The 20,546-nt window shown below is 34.9% G+C and overlaps 1 protein-coding gene across 3 annotated transcripts in view; it reads left to right on the forward strand.

Moving 5' to 3' along the window:
- Positions 1-20,546, forward strand: part of Diaph2 (diaphanous related formin 2) — a 793,576-nt gene that overhangs the window by 347,985 nt on the left and 425,045 nt on the right. For all 3 annotated transcript variants that reach the window (XM_026784823.1, XM_026784824.1, XM_005358668.3), the window contains one exon: positions 19,521-19,622. In XM_026784823.1, the coding sequence (XP_026640624.1) occupies positions 19,521-19,622 (102 nt within the window). The remainder of the gene's footprint in view (positions 1-19,520; positions 19,623-20,546) is intronic.

The raw sequence follows: 20,546 nt of genomic DNA on the forward strand, positions 1-20,546 counted from the left end.
AAAAGAATTAATGATAAAAAAATTAGTCTATATTTAAGATGTGTCATATGTCTGAAAATATTCTGTTAAGGAAGGATGCTCCTCTTGTGAAATTCTACACTCTTGTTGTTCGCATAAGATTACTTTCCTCATGCAGAAAAGACTAGCTTCACTGTGACCTCTTTCTCACTCCCAAACTACATATGTTTGCTTCAATGATGCAAAAGTAGCATCAATTTGCCATTCATATGAGATGTTTACCATTTATGTCTAATTACCATGTAACACATTGATAATAAAAAACATTAAATATGTATCATCAGATTAACTTTGTTGTAAATTCTATTTGATTACAGTGCTAAACTCCATCCATGCATAATCACAGTTTGTTGTACATGAACATGGTTTTCTCCTCATAGCAACAACAGCAAAAAAAAAAGGACACATCATTTCTAAAGAACTTGGATTAACACTAATGTTACATCTCTTAGAATGGATCAATAAACTCTTCCTCACTAGACAGCCAGAAGACTGTACTTATTTGATAGGATAAATTGCCTACTTAAAAAAAACTAGTTTTATTTAGTCAACATGATAAAGTTCAAATGTTAAAGTTACAAATAAAATACTAATCCTTCATATTTCCATATATCCCTTATATTTCCATATATCAAGATTTAAAGTAGATATTGAAATCACTGTGTACTAGAAACTGAAATGTTTTACAATGCTTGCTATAACATATAGAATCACTTCAGGATGTTCTATATTTTCAGATTGTTGGGGTACATTTATTATATATAATTAGTCTCTTTTTGTAACATGTAATAGATTTAGGTGGTTCGTAGCATCACTATTCCAGTATTGAAAACCTACTTTAGTATAATTTAACTTGATCTTTTAAGATAAGAAAAAAAAAAGAAAAACACACGGACACACACATACACACACACACAACTAGTCTTTAATAGACTATGTCATTAAAATAATGTGTGCAGACAAAGATACAGATCTGACAAAAATGAAATTAGCAATTTAATTATTTTATTTTTTTAGAGAAAAAATAAAGTATGCTTTTCTTGTGATGAATAGTGCTTGAGAATATTTTTTTTTATTATTTTTAGAACAATGCTATTTTATAAACCAATCCCATTTCCTTCTCCCTCCTATCCTTCCACTCTCCCTAGCTTCTCCACACCCCACCACCTTCCACTCCTCAGAGAGGGTTAGTCCTCCCATGATGAGTCAGCAAAGTCTGTCATATCACCTGAGTCAAAACCTCTGTATCTAGACTGAGTAACTCTCCATTGGGAATGGGCTGGAGTTCATGCACTATGGTAAATACTGGTTCCACTGCTAGTAGCATCACAAACTGCCCAAGCCACACAATTGTCACCCACATTCAGAGGACCTAGTTTGGTCTTATGCAGGTTCCCCAGCTGTCAGTCTGGAGTCAGTGAGCTTGCTCTTGCTCAGGTCTGCTGTTTCTGTGGGTTAGTATCATGGTCTTGGCTCCACTGCTCATATTATTGCTCCTCCCTCTCTATGACTGCATGCTAGGAGTTTGGGCCAGTGCTTAGCTATGGATGTCTACATCTACTTCCACAGTTGCTGGATAAAGGTTCTATGATGACAATTAAGGTAGTCATCAATGTGATTACAGAAGGAAGGCAGTTAAAGTACCCTCTCTACTATTGTTTAGTGTGTTAACTGGGATCATCCTTGGTGATTCCTGGGAATTTCCCCAGTGCCTGTTTTGTCACTAATCCCATAATGGCTCACTCCATCAGTGTATCACTTTCCTTGCTCTTCCTCTCTGTACTTCACCCAACTTGACCTTCCCAACCTCTCATCTTCTCCTTCTTAAATGCTAGAAAAATTTATTGATAGAGAAATTGTGCTTATATTTGCCAGGCATATGTGAGAGTAGAAGGTAGCATACGGTGCCGAAAAGTTTTCAAGGAGATGTTAGTTCAGTGCAATTGGAAAGGATTCAGCAGGTTTTGAACATGGAAGTGTAAAATAATTTATCTTTCTTTTATTGTAGTTGTTATTCATATTTTGTGTTTAATTTAATTAAAAATGTAAACAACAGACCAAAATAGTAATAGTAATATTTATTACTGACAGTAATAGAAGTAATAAATATTTCCTTTTCATGTTCCATTCATGACAGATATCAAGAAACATTGTTTATACTCCTTACTACTTATAAATTACTTATTAGGATTGCCACTAGATCTTGCTTTTTAAAGTTTTAATCAAGAAACATCTATTATTATACAGTATTTGCTTTGGTAAATATGTTACCAACTCTTTCAATACAGTTGGTTTCATTTATAATGGTATATATTTGATTTTATTTTGAGAACTGACCCTAAAATTTAAAAAAAAAAAGTCCATGGGACAGCCAAGAAGGCCAGAATCTGATAGCTATGCTCCCAGAGTTGCTGTGGTTAAGGTAGTTTCCTAGAACAAATTTACCTTGAACTAGACTTTGAAATATTAATAGTACTTAATAAGGTATTGTTGAGAGTGAATAGTGGGCAGATACTTGACAAATATAAAAGACAATATCTTTTATTCATATAAATTTCTGAATTAAGAGAGGATAGTGATGAGCAAGCATATGGAAGATGATTAGTACATTGCTTGGGGTCCTATTTTAGAAACGAGAGAGCATGATCTAATGACTGGTTGTCTGCCTACCCCCCCCACTACCATTTTGTATATGTATCTCTGTATTTCTCAGATACACTTTATTTGGACTTTTAGGTGTCTAAGTGCAAGAATTTTAATGTCATGTATATGCTACAGGCCTCACTGTTCCTTACCTCCCTAATTTTGACTTATTCCTAGATAGTGTGTACATTAAAATTCTTGTCTCCTGATAAACTATTGAATTTGGGCGACAACAAATTTTATATTTAGGAAAATTAATGCAGCTATAGTATATACCAAGTGGTTTTCTGTTAATAGACTAAATAGGTAAATGCAAAGTAGTTTTTAAAGTACAAAATAAACAAAACCCTGAACTATAAAGACATCAGTTGGGTGGCAGGTACATAACTTTGTTTTAAAATATATATTCATTGAAAAGTTTTGGCTACAAAATGGTTGTACCACTTGGGGATTAAAAAAAAAACTAGGAAGCAAAAAATCCAGGACATAATAGAAAGTATTACTGGTAGTTGTACACTAAAATATTTTTCTTAAGATCAGTAAAGAAAACAATATCAATGGGTCATTTGCAAAGCACTGATACTTAAAGTATGAGAACTATTGAAATTCTTGATGTTTCTAGTGAAAGAAAGGTGATGACAAATAGACAATCAAGAATTCATTTTTGTATACCGCATATGTTGACTGAGGTTTCTGTCCCACCAGGTCCCACATCCATTTAGTCCCAAATATACACACAGAGTCCTACATTAATTTGATTGGTCTATTAGCTCAGGCTTCTTTTTTTTAATTAATTTATTTATTTATTAAAGGTTTCTGCCTTCACCCCTTAATAAGAAGCTCAGGCTTCTTATTAAGTCTTATCATTTATATCAGCCCATAATTCTTGCCTGTGTTAGCCACATGGCTTCTTGGTCCCTTTTTCAGCGAGGCAGTCTCATCTTGCTTCCTCTGCAGCTGGGTGACAACTGCAGACTGAGCTTTCCTCTTCCCAAAATTGTCCTGTTCTCATTGCCCCACCTCCACTTCCTGCCTTGTTGCCCTGCCTATCACCTATACTTCCTGCCTGGCTACTAGGGAATCAGCATTTTATTAAAATACAATTGACAGGGTACAGATCATTGTCCCACAGCACACCTATGGTGAGGTAATGGGTTGTGATAAGAAATCAGAATAAAAGAGATATGCACATCAAATCAGGATAGATTACAATACAGATACCATCGAGCTGTAAGGAGTGATGAAGTGACCGAGATTAGGGGAAAAACACCATTTGGATTTATTTTTAACTGATGCATATAAACATATAATAGTTTAGATTAATCGAGTACCATGTATTTTTTTGCCTTATATACATATGTAGGGATAATATATATATATACATATATATATATATTCTGATATTATCTATACATATATATATATATATATGAAGTTAATATCAGACTAAACTCTTTAAACGTTCATTATGGATTATAATAAATCTTTCTAAATTTCTCCTTGTCACTCTTAACAGTACATTAATGTTACCTACAGTCACTCTATTGTGTAGAGCTTCTTTTAGTATCCACCACTGCAGTTACATCTAGTAGTCCTTATTTTATAGGTCTTTCTTAAAATATGCTAAGCTCTACACTGGATCCCTATACTTTTTAAGCATATGTTATGTTTATTTATAGTATCTGCCCCCTGCCACCCTTCATTTGAGAACCTAGTGCATTTCTGTAGAGGATGGAACCTTCTGGGATTTCATTTGCTGCTGTTTCATCATTTACTTCTTTTTCTCTGACTTTTCCTTCGTCCATTCTTTATGTAGTAGAAAGCTAAAGTAGGTACCAGTAATACCTCAGATAAAATGCAGCTCTATACTACCTCCTTCATATCGAAAAATTCATGCACAAGAATATTTCTGCTTGTACCTTACTTTTAAGTTCCCTGTATTTCTGCCTGCATTATGGTTCAGAAGCACAGTTGAATATCGAATAGTGAAATGCATGCAGACCAAGACAAAACCTACAGCTTCCCACAAGATTATGTTTTCTCAAATGTGATTTTTACATCTCAAAACAGATTACATGATCCATATAACTCGTTCTTGAATACTGACAAAATGATTAGATAGAAGCAAAGATCATTCAATCTATCCCCCGAATTCCAGGCAGTGCTACACCTAAGTCATCAAAGATAAATGAGTATCTATTGATTCTGCAAGAAAAAAGATTCTTCAGCTTCCCTCAATTAACCAGTTGTAGTGTATAATTATTCTTATAGTCAGGAAGTTCATGCATGTGTAATAGTCGAACTTGTTTTTGTCTCTTCAATCCATCTTTGTAATCATTGATCTATTTACGTAGCTATCGACCATCTGTATTATATGCAGGCTTGTGAGTCTGCATGTGTTTGTGCACTTTACAAGAGTTGATAGCTTTAGAAGACTATAGGTATATCAATTAAGGATATAAAAGCATTAGTATTGTAGAATTTTATAACACTTTTTCTCCTTGCTAACAACTTGTATTTTCCAAGTTTATTTTCATAATTCTTTAGGAAAATTGAAACATTAGCAATGAGGAGAACAATCTTGATATTTCTTATTTCTCATCAGAGAGAAATAAGTATTGCATGATGTTTTTACAGTCTGCAAATATTTTTATCCATGAGCTGCTATTGTTTTTTTCATCTTTTGCTTCTAACTTTTTATCAGATGGAATTTTAAAAAAAAATGTATTCTCTTGTCTGTTTTGACAGTAGTTTTGTTTTTGAGCATTGTGTACTAATTTCAGTGAACTGTGAAGCTGAATCTAATCCAAACAATATTTTGTCTGCTCATTGTCACTTTTTGGTTGATTTGTAAAAAATAACCAGTTTTTCATTTATTACTACTACTGGTTGTATTCTTATTTGCAAGGAAATAAAAGGTAGCTCTAAACAATTAATCTTTTGTCATATCAATTAGAAAAAAAACTATTTTTAATTGGGAAAAATTGAGTTATTTACAATTTGAATGAAAACTGGATTTTGTTTGAAGTTGTACAAAATATTATCTCATAGATTTTTTTTCCTTTTGTTGCACACTTCTAGCTACAGCAAAAGCTTCAGAAAATTTTATAGCTTTATACAATTGGTCTATGGATCCTATTTGACTGAGGGGGTGATCAGAGTAGAGCAGAAGTTCTGTTGCAGTTTTACAGCTTTGAAAGTGTATGCTTCTCTTAACATGAACTTCTAGGACCCTGCAACTAAGAAATGAAAAGCAAAACTATACTACTGTTCTACATTAATCTGAAACTCTGGGACTATTTCTCTCCCCAAAACAATAATCCTTTAATTTAAGAAACCAAGGGAGCAGATAGCACAGTTACTAACATTCTCTATGGGAAAAATCAAAAGTGATAGACAAATGAGCTTTTCCCACTAGCTTTTGACTCATTTTTAAAGTTTGTAAGTGGTTGAAATATAAAGATGGTTGGTTAGCCAAGTATTTACTAAATCATAACACTTTGTAATTTATTACATTTCGAGAAGCACTTTTTGTTATGTTCTAGGGATGACAGTCAGAAATTTTCTATAACTCAAGACTAAGTCTTCAGATAGCACAGACTTTTTTCAAGGTTATATAGTTGTATCTTCAGTGCAGAGTAGAATTTACCTACCCATCACATCTATTAAAGATATTTGATTCTTGAATTAGATTTTATCCCAAAATAGTATTAACATACTACATCATACCCTAGCATAGTATATGATATATTTAACATTTAACATAACCATATGTTAATTCATCTTTTTAAATATTATAGATGTGCTGTCAAGAAGGAAAATTCAGAAGAAGTCTTTGGTTGACATATTTGGTTGACATATATATAATTTTATAGCTCCATAACAAAATTAATCTTATAACCCAAGTAGCACAGATACTGAGAGCAACAATTAATAAGTGCATCCTTCTCAAACTAAGAAGCTTCTGTAAGGCAAAGGATATAGTAAAAAGAAAACGGCAGCCTACAGAATGTGAAAAATCTTCACTAACTCCCCATCTAACAGAGGGCTATTCTCCAAAGTATACAAAGAATTCAAGAAACTAGACAACAAGATACCAAATAACCCAATTTAAAAATGGAGTACAGATCTAAACAAAACCTTCAACAGAGGAATCTCGACCAGTCAAATGACACTTAAGGAATTGCTCAACATCTATTTAAAATTGTTTTGTTAGTGAACACACGTAAGTCATATTCCTTACCTTGGACTGTGATGATTTGAACAGTGGATACAAGATTCTCTCTTCGAGATACTAGTAATACTCACTGCCACATATGAGTTTAGATTTTTCCAATGAATATAAGGTATCAGAATTTGCCTTTAGTTACAGACCATTGTGAGGACAGACTGGTCTACAAGAGCTAGTTCTAGGATAACTAGGGCTATGGCACAGAGAAACTGTGTTACAAAAAATAAAAAAAGGTTTGCTTTTGCATTTGGTAGAAAAGTAGTAAACTTTCAGAATTTCATGCTTTTTTCCTAGTTTATTACACACCTGATAGTGTTGGCTTTGTACATTTGATTAGTATTTATCAAAATCAAAGCCATAACTTTAAGAAATCTACTTTTCTTTCTGACAAAATGATTTCTCACTAAGTTGAAAATAGCTCTGGTCAAGCATTGTTTAAATTAAAGGCAGCAAGTATTCCATTGTAAATGCATCTAATAATATTACTATGAGTTGACTTTTTTCCTTTTTCACTGAGTAACACATTTGTGTGCTTTATATCCAGAATTTAATAATGTTAACATGTTAAATTTATGGGATTTAGCTTTAGAATATGATTGGGAAGTTACATACTATCATACAATCAGTCTAGGATCAGAACTTAGTTCTATGAATTTTTTAAAACACCATGTTTTACATATCTTTCTCCCTACTGTGGTATGTAGGTAAGTGACTGACTGACTTGCTTTTACTGTTGGAAAGGAATAATATGTATCTACTAAAGTTTTTGCATCTAAACACTTGTACAGTGTCTCTCATTGGAAATCAGAGTTGACCTTTAATTATATTTTATAACATCTTATCCAACACATGGTATGTGAATTAATTGATACCTAGCATTCTTTGTGCTCTATAATAAATATGTAGCTAGCTAGCAAAGAATAAATACCTATAATTACTAAGTACAATAAAAGAAACATTGAAAATTATTTCTGTATTAATAACTAGCATTTTAGTAAATTGAAAGCATTGTTTTGCTATTAACATAACCATTGTTTACTTTACCGTATATGAAGGATTCATAGTGACAGATTCTTCTAAGGAAATATAACCATTTTGTTGCATGAGAAAGATAAAAGTAAATATTTTAGTATTCACTTTATGTTTTCTACAGTGCATATAACATAATATAATTGAAAATAACTTGCTTCAAAGGAAAAGCAGATATGTTCATTTCTCTTCCCTGAGTACTATCTTAGAGTTTCTGTTGCTCTAATGAAATATAACCAAAAGGGAGTTGGGAAGTCAAGGGTTTGTTTTCTTTAGAGTCCCATATCACTGTTCATCACTGCAGACTGGGCAGAAAACCAGAGGCGATGATGCAGAGGCCACGGAGGGTACTACTTAATAGCTTGCTCCCCATGGCTTTCTCAGCCTGCTTTCATATAGAACCTAGGACCACCAGCCCAGGAATAGCCCAACCTACAATTTGCTGGGCTCTCCCGTATTAATTACTAATTGAATGTATTACAGGCTTGCCTACTGCCTGAACTTTCTAAAGAGTTTTTTTTTTAATTTAAATATATTTGGTAATGTTCCTTTCCCTCCTCAAAGTCCTTCCTTATTTTCTCCCCCTACTAAGACAACTTTAAGTTCTTTCTCAAAAACAAACAAACAAACAAACAAAAAACCAATACAACAGCAATAGCCCCCAAACCAAGGAAACAAAAATGAAAACACCCAAAAAAGGAAAAAAAAAAACCAACAAGCAAACATCAACAGCATCAAACAAAACTCACCAAACAGTAACCAAATAAAAGCAAACAAAGAACTGTGGAGTCCATTGTATTTTGACCAACTACTCTTTTTTTTTATTGAAAAAATTTCTGCCTCCTCCCTACATCCCATTTCCCTCCCCCTCCTCCCACTCCTCTCCCCCTCTCCCCACTGCTCTCCCCCTTCCCTACACCCCCTCCCCCTCCCTCTCCAGTCCAAAGAGCAATCAGGGTTCCCTGCCCTGTGGGAAGTCCAAGGTCCTCCCCCCTCGATCCAGGTTCAGGAAGGTGAGCATCCAAACAGGCTAGGCTCTCACAAAGCCAGTTCATGCAGTAGGATTGAAACCCAGGGCTGATGAGAAGACAAGGGCCCTGGCACTGGGTTTCGACCAACTACTCTTGAGCATGAGGTTTGCCTTGCAGTGGTTGTTATATACACAGTTGTTAACCATTATTCTGGTGGCTAAACCAATTAACCAATTAAGTTGTTAACCTTTAATCTGGTGGCTAAACCAATTAACCAATTAAGTTATTAACCTTTAATCTGGTGGCTAAATTTTCATGCATTCATTTAGTTATTCAGTTTTATTAAGATATAATAAAAAACTATCACATTGAAGTTGGACAAAAAAGAACCAGAAAGAAAAGAGCCCAAGAGAAGGTAGAAGGTACAAGAATCAGAGACCCACTCATTCACACACTAAGAAATCCCATAAAATCATTAACCTGGAAGCTATAATTGCAGAAGGCCTCTGGTTGTGTTTATTTTTATCTGCTTGTTTCATCTATGTCATTATTAACTATCCAGAATGTTTTTTTAATGCTCCTTGTTAAGATTGCTGACAATTGGACTTTACTTAATATCCTTATTTGTTTTGTTTATTCTTTTTAGTTTCTTTAGAATCAACGAGAGTAATAGTTCTGTGCACTTCTTTTATAGTAATTCTGATAATATCATTTTATATGGCAGAATTGGATATCCTGAACCTGTTAGATCGACCTTTTCTACTAGATCATGCTAGAGAGATGAGAATTCCATACTAGACTTAACTGTCTATATCTAATATTTTTCCTCAGAGATCTCTAAAATGATAAATCACCAAATTTTGTTGATTTAATAATCTATGGGAATATTAAAATATCAAACAGTATTATGTTGATAGACACATAGGCAGTGTATTTGTTAGTTGTCTTATTACCACATACAACACACACACAAACAGCAGACCAAAGCTACTTAAGGAAGAAAGACTTTTATTTTGGCTAGTGTTGTAATATGAGCTGCAGGCTGCGTCCCGCCACCTGGCCACCCACATGGCTACCTTATGCCCCGAAATAATTACACGGAAACTGTATTCTTTTAAACACTGCCTGGCCCATTAGTTCCAACCTCTTATTGGCTAGCTCTTACATATTGATCTAACCCATTTCTAATAATATGTGTAGCCCACGAGGTGGCTTACCAGGGAAGATCTTAACCTGCTGCTGTTTTGGGTGGGAGAATCAAGGCGACTGACTGACTCGGCTTCTTTCTCCCAGCATTCTGTTCTGTTTACTTACTCCACCTACCTAATTTTCTGTCTTATCAGGCCAAGCAGTTTTCTTTATTAGTTAACCAATGAAAGCAACAGATAAGATACAAGACCCACTCCATCAGGCTAGTATTTTGAGGAAAAGTCCATGATGATTTGAAGGCATTACAATAAAAAAGCCTGAGGCATCTGGTCACATTGTGTTCACATTCAATAATCAGAATGGGATTTATGCATCTGCTCATTTAACTTTCTCTTTTTGTCTAGGAAGCAGGCTCAGAGAATGGTACTGCTCAGATTTAGGGTTGGTGTACCCACACTAGTTAAGCCAAAAAAAAAAAAAAGCATCATTTATATGCATACATAGTGCTTTGTTTCTTCAGTGATGATAGATCTTGTCCAGTTAAAAAGTTACTTTAGTCATTACAGGTGTTGATTTCTCTGAATGTTCACATGTATCATAGGAGAGGTTTGTTGTCATGTGCACAGTTGGCTATTATTTTGGAATCCTGTTTTGGAGTGGTTACTTGTGGTCTTCATTGGCCTAGTGACATACACATTTGTTTGCAAAACTAAAATCAATGGGTACAGCCATTAAATATGATAGCTATAAAGTTTAAATAAAAGCATAACTACTCTAGATGAAGGGATTCTTTGTTGCTGATGAGAAATTACAGTTTGACAAGCAGTAATTATTTGATTGCTAAACTAATGAAAAGCATTTGAAGTAGTATATAGTATGATACTAAACACTATACATGCAATATGAATTGCTCATCCTCTTTGGACAGAAGCAGTCACAGTTACAGAGAAGATTTAATTATTTTTTCAAATAGGATTTGGGGAAACTTGGCCAGGCCTCTTCCTTAGAGTCCAAACATGATTTTTCTTCTCTGATATTATGCCAAGGCATTCTCACAAGTGGTGCTGTGTCAGTTGTGAAGAGGACAGACTTTCATGGGAATGACAAAGAAACTACTTAACCAATATAAAACTAGTCATGGTTAAAAAATATATTTCTATGCTCTGTTGTATATGTAACAGTCTTTTTACGTGGAATTGACATCGGCATATATTTCAAATCACCTGTACATTCCATCTATCATTATTGTTTTGCATTTATTGGTAGAGTGTTAGAAGAGTTAGCTATATAAATATTTATAAATATGAGCACATATTGCTAGTTGAAAAGTCAATCCTATTTTTAAGATTGCAGAAAAGACTGTTATTGTTTTTCTATCTGTTAGAAAATCAGTGCTCCTAGCCAAATATAATTTTCATGCATTGTTTTCATAGATAATTTGAATATTGCTTTGAGGTGGAAATATTTCAAGCAATAGAAAAATTGTACTTTTTTGTAAACTTTTTCGTGACTAGCTCCTTTTTATTCATCATGTAACTAAATGGCCACGAATATGACCTGTTCAAAATCATGTGATTATTTCTTATTCTTTTAAATGTCATTGATTTTTCCATGTGAATATGTGCAAAATATTTCCTTAGTACACAAAAAGTTGACAGTTATTTTCTGAATCAACTACCATCACAAGATTAGACTTGAAGTAGTTTGGTCTATGCATGTGTGATTGTTGTTTAGAGGGAAAACAAACTGAAAAGTGAGTATAGACCTTGCAAATGTGAAGGGTATTATCTAAATAGTGGTGGTCAGTAGAAAAAATGTTGCTGAATGGCTCATCTACAGTAATCTATACTACTTTGGATCTTGATGATAGTAAACTGAATTCTACCATGAAGTTTTAAGGCAACAATATAAATGATGACAAAGTTTTCAGAAAAGCTTAAAGACCAAAATTTGTATTAAAATTCACAAAATGTTCATTCAGGATACTTCTTTAATATTATACTATATGTATATGTTTCAGGATATAGCATATAACAATGTCCACATTGCCAATTCTTATGAAGCATGTTATTATCCAGAAGAAGGATAATAACATCCTATTCTGTCTTTATGATTTTGCCACATATGAATGTGCAACTATAGTAACTGCGTAGCTTTTTTTCCCTTTTCAATTGTTCCATAAAAGGTAAAGTACAACAAATATATTAAACACATTTTTCCATTTTGAAGGTTTTCCATTTATCCCCATGTAGTATTATTTTCTACCACATACATGTACTTATTTTAGTCAGTGAACATTTTAGTTGTTCATTTTAGTTGCTAGTTTTATTACTATTCTGTTTTTATTATTATTATTATTATAAACACTGATAGTATAGTACTATTTCCTTAAATATTTGTATATATGCTGTTTGTCTAAATCTTGAAAAACTTCTCTAGATCTGATGATTTCATCTTGTATCACCTCACACATGTTGTAAGTACATAATTTCTAGTATTAACTAAAACTTACTGACTCAAACATTTTGGTGGGGCCCTTTTGTCTGTGTTTAGGCCTTCCAACAATTTGTTTTTACACACTATAGTCTATTAGTATACTAGGGTTTCAGAATAGACAGTTTGTGAACTATGTGTATCTTCAGAATTGCTGAGTTGTAGGAGATTGTTTCCTGAAATGGTGTGCCAATATTTCCTATTTATATCATATGTGCTCCATATATATTAATTGAGGTTCCTTCTTTCCAGATGATTTTAAATTGTGTCAAGTTGACATAAAACTATCCAGCACATTTACACACATGTATACACAACTATTTAAGCTATATGATTAAGTTTTGAAAAACATGCCCTAATAACATATAATAATTAAGGGATTAAATTTTCTATTCAATTAAGTAGAGAAAATTGTGTTAAAATTGAAGAGAGTTAAACAAGTGTTTAAGAGAAAAAATCATTGTCTTCTTTAATGAATGTGTGTATTTGCCAATAGAATTTAAAACCATTTCAGTATCCTTTCATTTATCCATCTGTATTTGGATAGAAAATGGTACAATAATACATTTTTAAAAGAAATATTAGCCCTATTCTAGTTATGTGGTAAATGAGAGACTTAATCAGAGTGAACTTAACTCAGTTCTCTATTACTAAAATGACTTAATGAGATATAAGCCAAAAAAGGAAAGGTTATGTTTTGTCAAGAAAGAAAGGACAGTATGGTTCAATACCTTTACTTAAGTAACCTTTACATGTGCAATTAACATTTAAAAGAAATAAAGTTTTGGAAGCATCATAGAGTAATTGCACAAATGTAAAAAGTAGTTAGAAGCCTGTGGTCTGTTAGGAGAATTTCTTTAAATAACACTGACAGTTATCAGAAAGTGAATTTGTGATGCATAAAAGATGAGGGGGAAATCTCCTCATTTGGTGGCATACTTACTTCTGTCTATTTTGTTGTTTTCTTAGTAAACTTCAACTCACTGACATTTGCTGGAATGAAATTTTCATACTCACCCAGAATTGATCTTTCAAACACAAATTTTGAAATAGTTGAGGGAGAAAAAAACTTGCCATTAAGCAGCAGCAGGAAAGAGAGAAATAGAGTGAATCATGCCTTAAAACTCATAGGTCATTTACCTATCACCCAGTAATTTGTCAGAATCTATTGCATTTAAGGCTTGTTCTTTTGCTTCCAGTTTATACTACTATGACTATCTTTCTGCCATGTAGCACCCATGTGTACTATCAACCTATCTTTGGAATTTATTTACAAACCAGAAGTAGTTGTGATGTAAATGAAACACTAAATTCAAGAGATATTTTAATTTTTTTCAAGTGTAGAGTCCTTCTGTTGTTTTTTTTTAAAAAAATGCTCCAAGATCCCAGGTGGCAGTAGGCAGTAGAAATGTTGTAGGTCCCAAATGGTGGCGGCAGGCCATGTGGTTGCAGGCACCGGGCCCTGGGAGCAGCCAGTCCCAGGCATAGACAGCTGCTGGTCTCAGAGCAGTGGTGGCAGGCCATGTGGCAGCAGGCAGTGGGCCCCAGGCAAAGTTGGCTGCTGGTCCCCGAGCAATGGCTAGTTCCAGGCAGGGAGACACTTGGCGGGTGGGAAGAAGACAGAAACATGGATAGACACGACATGCAGGGTGAGGTTGACTGTTTATTCAGGGGGTTAAGGAGGAGCAAGGGTGAAGGGGGGACAGAGAGAGAGGGAGAGAGAGAAGAGGAGAAAGAGACAGAGAAGGGGGGAAGCAGAGAAGTGGGGAGAGAGGTAGAAGCGAAGCTGCCTCCCGGATAGGAAGATGAAAAAGAGAGCAAGCTCAGGCCAGAAGCTGAAGATCAGCTTGCCTCCTCGGATGGGGAGGGGAATGGGTCTGGCTTGTCTCTTTTTTTTTTCCCTCAGGAAATTGATCCCCTAATAAATATTTATTGTTTTTAATTACTGACTTTACAATATCTTAAATTTTCTTTTTTTTTCTTTTTTTTTATTGAGAAAAAAAAATTTCCGCCTCCTCCCAGCCTCCCACTCCTGCTGCCCTCCCCCAACTCCTCTCCCCCTCCCTCTCAAGTCTGAAGAGCAGTCAGGGTTCCCTGCCCTGTGGAAAGTCCAAAGTCCTCCCCCCCCCATCCTGGTCTAGGAAGGTGAACATCCAAACTGGCTAGGCCCCCACAAAGCCAGAACAAGAAGTAGGATCAAAACCCAGTGCCATTGTCCTTGGCTTCTCAGCAACCCTCATTGTCCGCCATATTCATAGAGTCCGGGTTTATCCCCTGCTTTTTCAGTCACAATCCAGCTGGCCTTGGTGAGCTACCAATAGATCAGCCCCACTGTCTCCGTGGGTGGGTGCACCCCTCTTGGTCCTGACTTCCTTGCTCATCTTCTCCCTCCTTCTGTTCCTCAAGGGACCAAAACAATAACACCTTCGATAATATGAATTTTGCAATAGCAGTCTGATCTGATCTCTTGGAGTCAACCTCTAGTTAATTGATGATTGCTCCTGGCCACTATCATAGAACTCCTTTTCAGAAACTTCTTCTATATTGAACATTCCTAGGCACCTCCTCAAACATTGGGCATATTATCCAAATGAATTTTGCCATTTCCATGTAGCAGCTGAGAGTGAGTTTCCCCATTTCCTGGGTAAAACTCCTGTAGGAGTAATTGCGTAGAGAGAAGAAGAACTCACCTCTTGGTATACGGAAACTTTCTAAGAGCCAAGAATGTATGTTGTATAGAATATCATGAATACATGGCTTTTTCTTTCCTCCTTTTCTTGGGGGTGTGACATGTAGGTAAGGCTCAGAATAAAGTCTAGGACATATGACATACTAGCACACAAAACACTCTACCACTGAACTTACATTTAGGACCGTTGGGAATTTTTTTTGTTTCGTTTTGTTTTGTTTGTTTTTGTGAGACAGTGTTTCTTTGTGTAGCACTAGCAGTCCTATAACTACCTCTGTAGACCAAGCTTGCCTTGAACTCACAGAGACCCACCTGCGTCTGTCACCAGAGTGTTGTGATTAAACGCACTCACCACCACTGCCCCATTGCCCCACTGCCCTTTTTTTTTTCTTAACGTGCTTGTTCCTTACCCATCTCTCCTTCCTACCGATCTCATGGATATCAGCATGTTGGGAATACGTAGGCTCTACTTGGGGATACATTCAAGAGACTAATGTGCTGCACTCTGAATCTTCTTAAGTCTTTACTTGTGAGAGGTTTTTGGGGTTCTGTCTGCTTGTTCCTTCCTTTGTGAGACTTTGGTCTCAAGAGGGTGTCTAGTCCTCCATACAAATAGATGTTAGTCTGATTCTCAGGGTTAGCACAGTGTTTTCTTGCTGGCACTGCTGATTGTTCTTCCTCTTCTGGTTAGAATTCAGTGAACATAAAATCTTAGTTCATGGTCACAACATGGCCTATATTTGTGAAATTGTCTTTAAACATTGCCTGTGATGATTGCTTGTGATATAGATCATCCTAGTAGTTGACTCATGGAAGTCATAACAATCTGTATGTGTCACCTATTCTGGTGTCTTGTTTTGATCATTAGTCACAGGTAGAACGTCCAAAACATTACTAGTTATATGAATGTTATACCTATCAAATGATACCCTAAGTCAAAATATTTCCCAAACCCATGTAATGCTTTAGGTATTTCACATACTTTTTCAGAGAAAGAAATTTCTATCATCTCGGAGGTGCCTGCTTTCAGAAGATGAGTTAAGAGAGTATAGCTAAAAGGAAACTAAAATAGCATCAGTTTTAACTTTCAGAAATTCTATTTTAGGCTTGATTTTGTTCATCATTATTTTCACAGTTAAAATGTACAATTGAAATGGAGAGTTTAAAATATATTGAAATAAATTATCTCATAATTCTAATAATGCTTTTAATCTATTTAACTTTGTTGCAATGTGGTAAAAAGTATTCATGTTACCAAAGTGGACCTTTGTTTTTCTTATTGATATACTTAAACAAAACAAAACACCAATAACATGATGGTGGTAGCATGTGCATTTGGTTGCAGCTCTTGGGAGGGGACAGGGGGAGGGATATGATTGTGAATTCAAGGGCAGCCTGGCCTACATAGTGAATTCCAGGACACCTAGAGCTACCTGGAGAAAGCCTATCTTGGGAGGAAGAAAACAACAGAAAACAAAAAAAAGAAAAACACCAATAGACACATTTTAAAACCACATGGTGGCTCACAACCATCTGTACTGAGATCTGGCGCCCTCCTCTGGCATGTGGGCATACATGGAGGCAGAATGTTGTCTACATAATAAATAAATAAATAAATAAATAAATCTTTAAAAAAATTACTAATTTTAATTTTTCTACCTTCAAGATATTCTAATAAGAGCATACATATGGGGCTGGTCAGATGTCTCATCAGAGTGTTTAAGACTGTGTACTGCTCTTGCACAACACTGGAGTTCATTTTCCAATATCCACACTATAAGTCACATTTGCCCATAATTCCAGGTGATTGGGATTTGGCCTCTGGCCTCCTTGTATACTGTACTCATGCACTCAAAACCAACAGATAGACACATCTACACATAATTTAAACTTAAATTTAAAAATATTTTCAAATCTTGAAGAGCTGTGTGTGTGTGTGTGTGTGTTTTGTGTGTGTATGTGTGTGTGTTTATAGTTGTAGAGTTCTACCTGGGATGCATAAGCTCAATTTTTTTTCTTCCTGTGCTATAATATAATAGAAATAATACTTTAGTGACTACTTATCTTTCCTTTTATAAGAGATGATTATATTCATTAATGGAATTAGCTGTATTTGATTTCAACTCGACATATACATATATGGTTATATCTGTGTTTCTTTTAAATAAAAGATCACTCTTATTTTAAAACTTGAGCCTTGCTGGGCAGTGGTGGCACACGCCTTTAATCCCAGCACTAGGGAGGCAGAGGCAGGTGGATCTCTGTGAGTTCGAGGCCATCCTGGTCTACAAGAGCTAGTTCCAGAACAGGAACCAAAAGCTACAGAGAAACCCTGTCTTGAAAATCCAAAAACAAAACAAAACAAAACAAAACAAAACAAAACAAAACAAAAAAACCCAAAACTTGAGCCTTAATACAGTGGATACCATTGTTGTATGTCAAGAGTTTTAATAGAGAGGCAGAAATGAAGGGGAAGAGAAAAAAGATAAATGTGGGAAATAAAATCTCTCTTCTGTTACAATATTGTAAATGTGATTTCCTTGGTTTCTGTGTTACACTGACTTACTTGATTTTTTTTCTAGTTTTGTTTTGTTTTTCAGTGAAAGTGAGGTGATGTATTTCTTTGTGACATGGGTTACTCACAATACTCTATACTCTTGACTCAAGCCTCTACATGTTTGTTTTTTTAATCATAAAAACGTAAATGACATTAAAAAAGAGAAAGTAAATAAGAAAACTTATAATTTTGCCAAACTAATGACTTGTTAGTATATAATCATCTAATGATAAACACATTTCCATTACTCCAGTCATCATGTTGACTTTCAGAACTTTATTCATCTCAAATAGAAACATACCTACACAATTACAAGTTTGATTGTTATAGATGACTACTAACTTGCATTTTTAATTACTTTAAATAGTTTATAATAATAGCATTCAAGAACTAGAAATTAGCCAGATGGTGATTGGGCACACCTTTAATCCCAACACTCAGGGGTCAGAGGCACTCCCAGGACAGGCCCCAAAGCTTCTTGGAAAAACCCTGTCTTGAAAAAAAAAAAAAAAAAAAAAAAAAAAAAAAACTTAGAAATTTACATTAATTGTTAAATTGGCTACATAGGTACAATACCTTAAACAGCAATAGAAGTACATACACAGTATAAGAAAATATCCTTAAATTTGTATCAGTATACAAAAATAATACATACCAATGTAAAACATTTAAGACTAGTAGTTGCTTTTTCGGTTTAAAAGTAGATTCAATAATCTATCCTTTTATCCTATCCTATCATTTTAATATCCCTCTTTTTTTTCTTTTGAGAATGAGATCCTTGTCTAATCTTCTTTGCTAGGCCTTCTTCCTAACCATGACCAACAACAACTTGTAATCAGCCCTCCTAAGTGATGCTTAACATACATAGTCAATTGAATGGCTGTAAACCATTTATCCTACTTCTTTGAACTATGGGTGTCATGTTCTCTATACTGCTTCCTGTTGTCTGGGGGTTTCAGCATCTACAGTCAATTCTGAGAAAATTGGGACAGTGGTCAAGTCTTGTGTTGGGGGCCAGCCTCGACAAAATTACCTTTTTTCCAGAATGGGGGGAGGAGTGAATTTAGAAATACAGTAAGGAATACAAAGATGTGAACAGAAACAATAAAACGCAGAAACATTGGATAGTATCGGGAGAATTTTTGGAAAATGACAACAGAGGCATTCTGAGATGCTGGATCACCTGGGCTACTTGTCTTTATTGGTAGCTGGTCCCTTTTTTTTTCTGAAAACACAAACATTTAAAGGCAACATATATAGTTGTATTAACACAGGTATGGAACTTGTGGTGTGTACAATACAGCAAAAGATAAATTTTTTGTTCTCTGTGTAACCGGAGACAGCTGATTCCTTTCCTGACTGCTCAGACCTGAATAATCACACAGAAGCTATATTAATTACAATACTGTTCAGCCAATGATTCAGGCTCATTTCTAGCTAGCTCTTACATTTTGAATTAACCCATTTCTATTAATCTATGTATTGGCACAAGAGTGTGGCTTACCGGTAAGGATCCAGCATCTGTCTCCTTCAGCAGCTACATGGTGTCTCCCTGACAACTCTCTCAATATATCTCTGTTCGGATTTCCTACCTGGCTTTACCCTGCAAAACCAGGTGTTATTCTTCATTAAAAGTTTGTTTTTTTAAAATGTGCTTGGTTGAGTTGTCTATGCATGTTTTAAAACTTACTGATGAATCATTAACCACTAACTTTTTATACTTTTTTTTCTTTTTTTTAGAATCTTGTTAAACATCTTCCTGAGCAGAATGTACTCCGAGAACTAGCAGAGCTTAAGAATGAATATGATGATCTCTGTGAGCCTGAGCAGTTTGGTGTTGTGGTATGTATTGATCACAAAGACCTAAGAATATACTTCTCACAAACAGAAGAAACATATTAGTTGATTTCTTTTACTTTATAGCTACATAATTAAATATAATATTGACTTAGAAAAAATCTTTACCTATAGCATTATGGTATTGAAAAGTAAGTATGTTACATGTTAAGTTCACAAAAAACATCAAAGCATCATGAGATAGTCTCTTCAAAAGTAATGATATTTTATGATATTAATACATGCAAAATAGTATGTAATACATTGAATAATTTTTCCCTTCAGATCTGAATGTTAGAATAACCCCCTTGAAAACTTAGGCTGAAATAAAATAATATCTAGGGAAATTTAAAAAAAAACCTAGTAACTATTTTTACTGTATATATTGTATCAGAAAAATCACAAGTATTTTAAAATATTCTAGAGTGTCAATAATTGATTGAGAGCTTGCACTGTGTTATTTCCGTCAGGACATATAACTTACAAAAGTACCTCGTATAATTTAATCATTTTTCTTTATCCCCATCATTTTAAATGACACTAAATGATTAAGTATGAAGACTATTGTCATATATCTTAAAATACCAGAAGCCTGCTGTTATGCTTTCCTGTCGCTTTAAGGGACCAGCCACGCCCACTCCCATTACCTCTGACCTGCCCGCCACCATCTTGGGCCATTCCTTTTCTGCTTCCTTGAGGTGCATGCTTTTTATTATAAGGAAGGCCTGGGAATGTTATGGTTTTGGTCCCTTTAAGAGACAAGCCACACCCATTCCCCTCCCCATCCACTGAGGCAGGTTGATCTTCAGCTTCTGGCCTGAGCTGGTTCTCTTTTCCATCTTCCTCTCGGAGAGGCAACTTCGCTTCTGCCTTTCTCCCTACTTCTCTGTCCTTGTCTCTTTCTCCTCCTCCTCCTCCTCCTCCTCCTCC

This window comes from Microtus ochrogaster, chromosome X, assembly GCF_000317375.1.
Source record: "Microtus ochrogaster isolate Prairie Vole_2 chromosome X, MicOch1.0, whole genome shotgun sequence".
NCBI lineage: Eukaryota > Metazoa > Chordata > Mammalia > Rodentia > Cricetidae > Microtus > Microtus ochrogaster.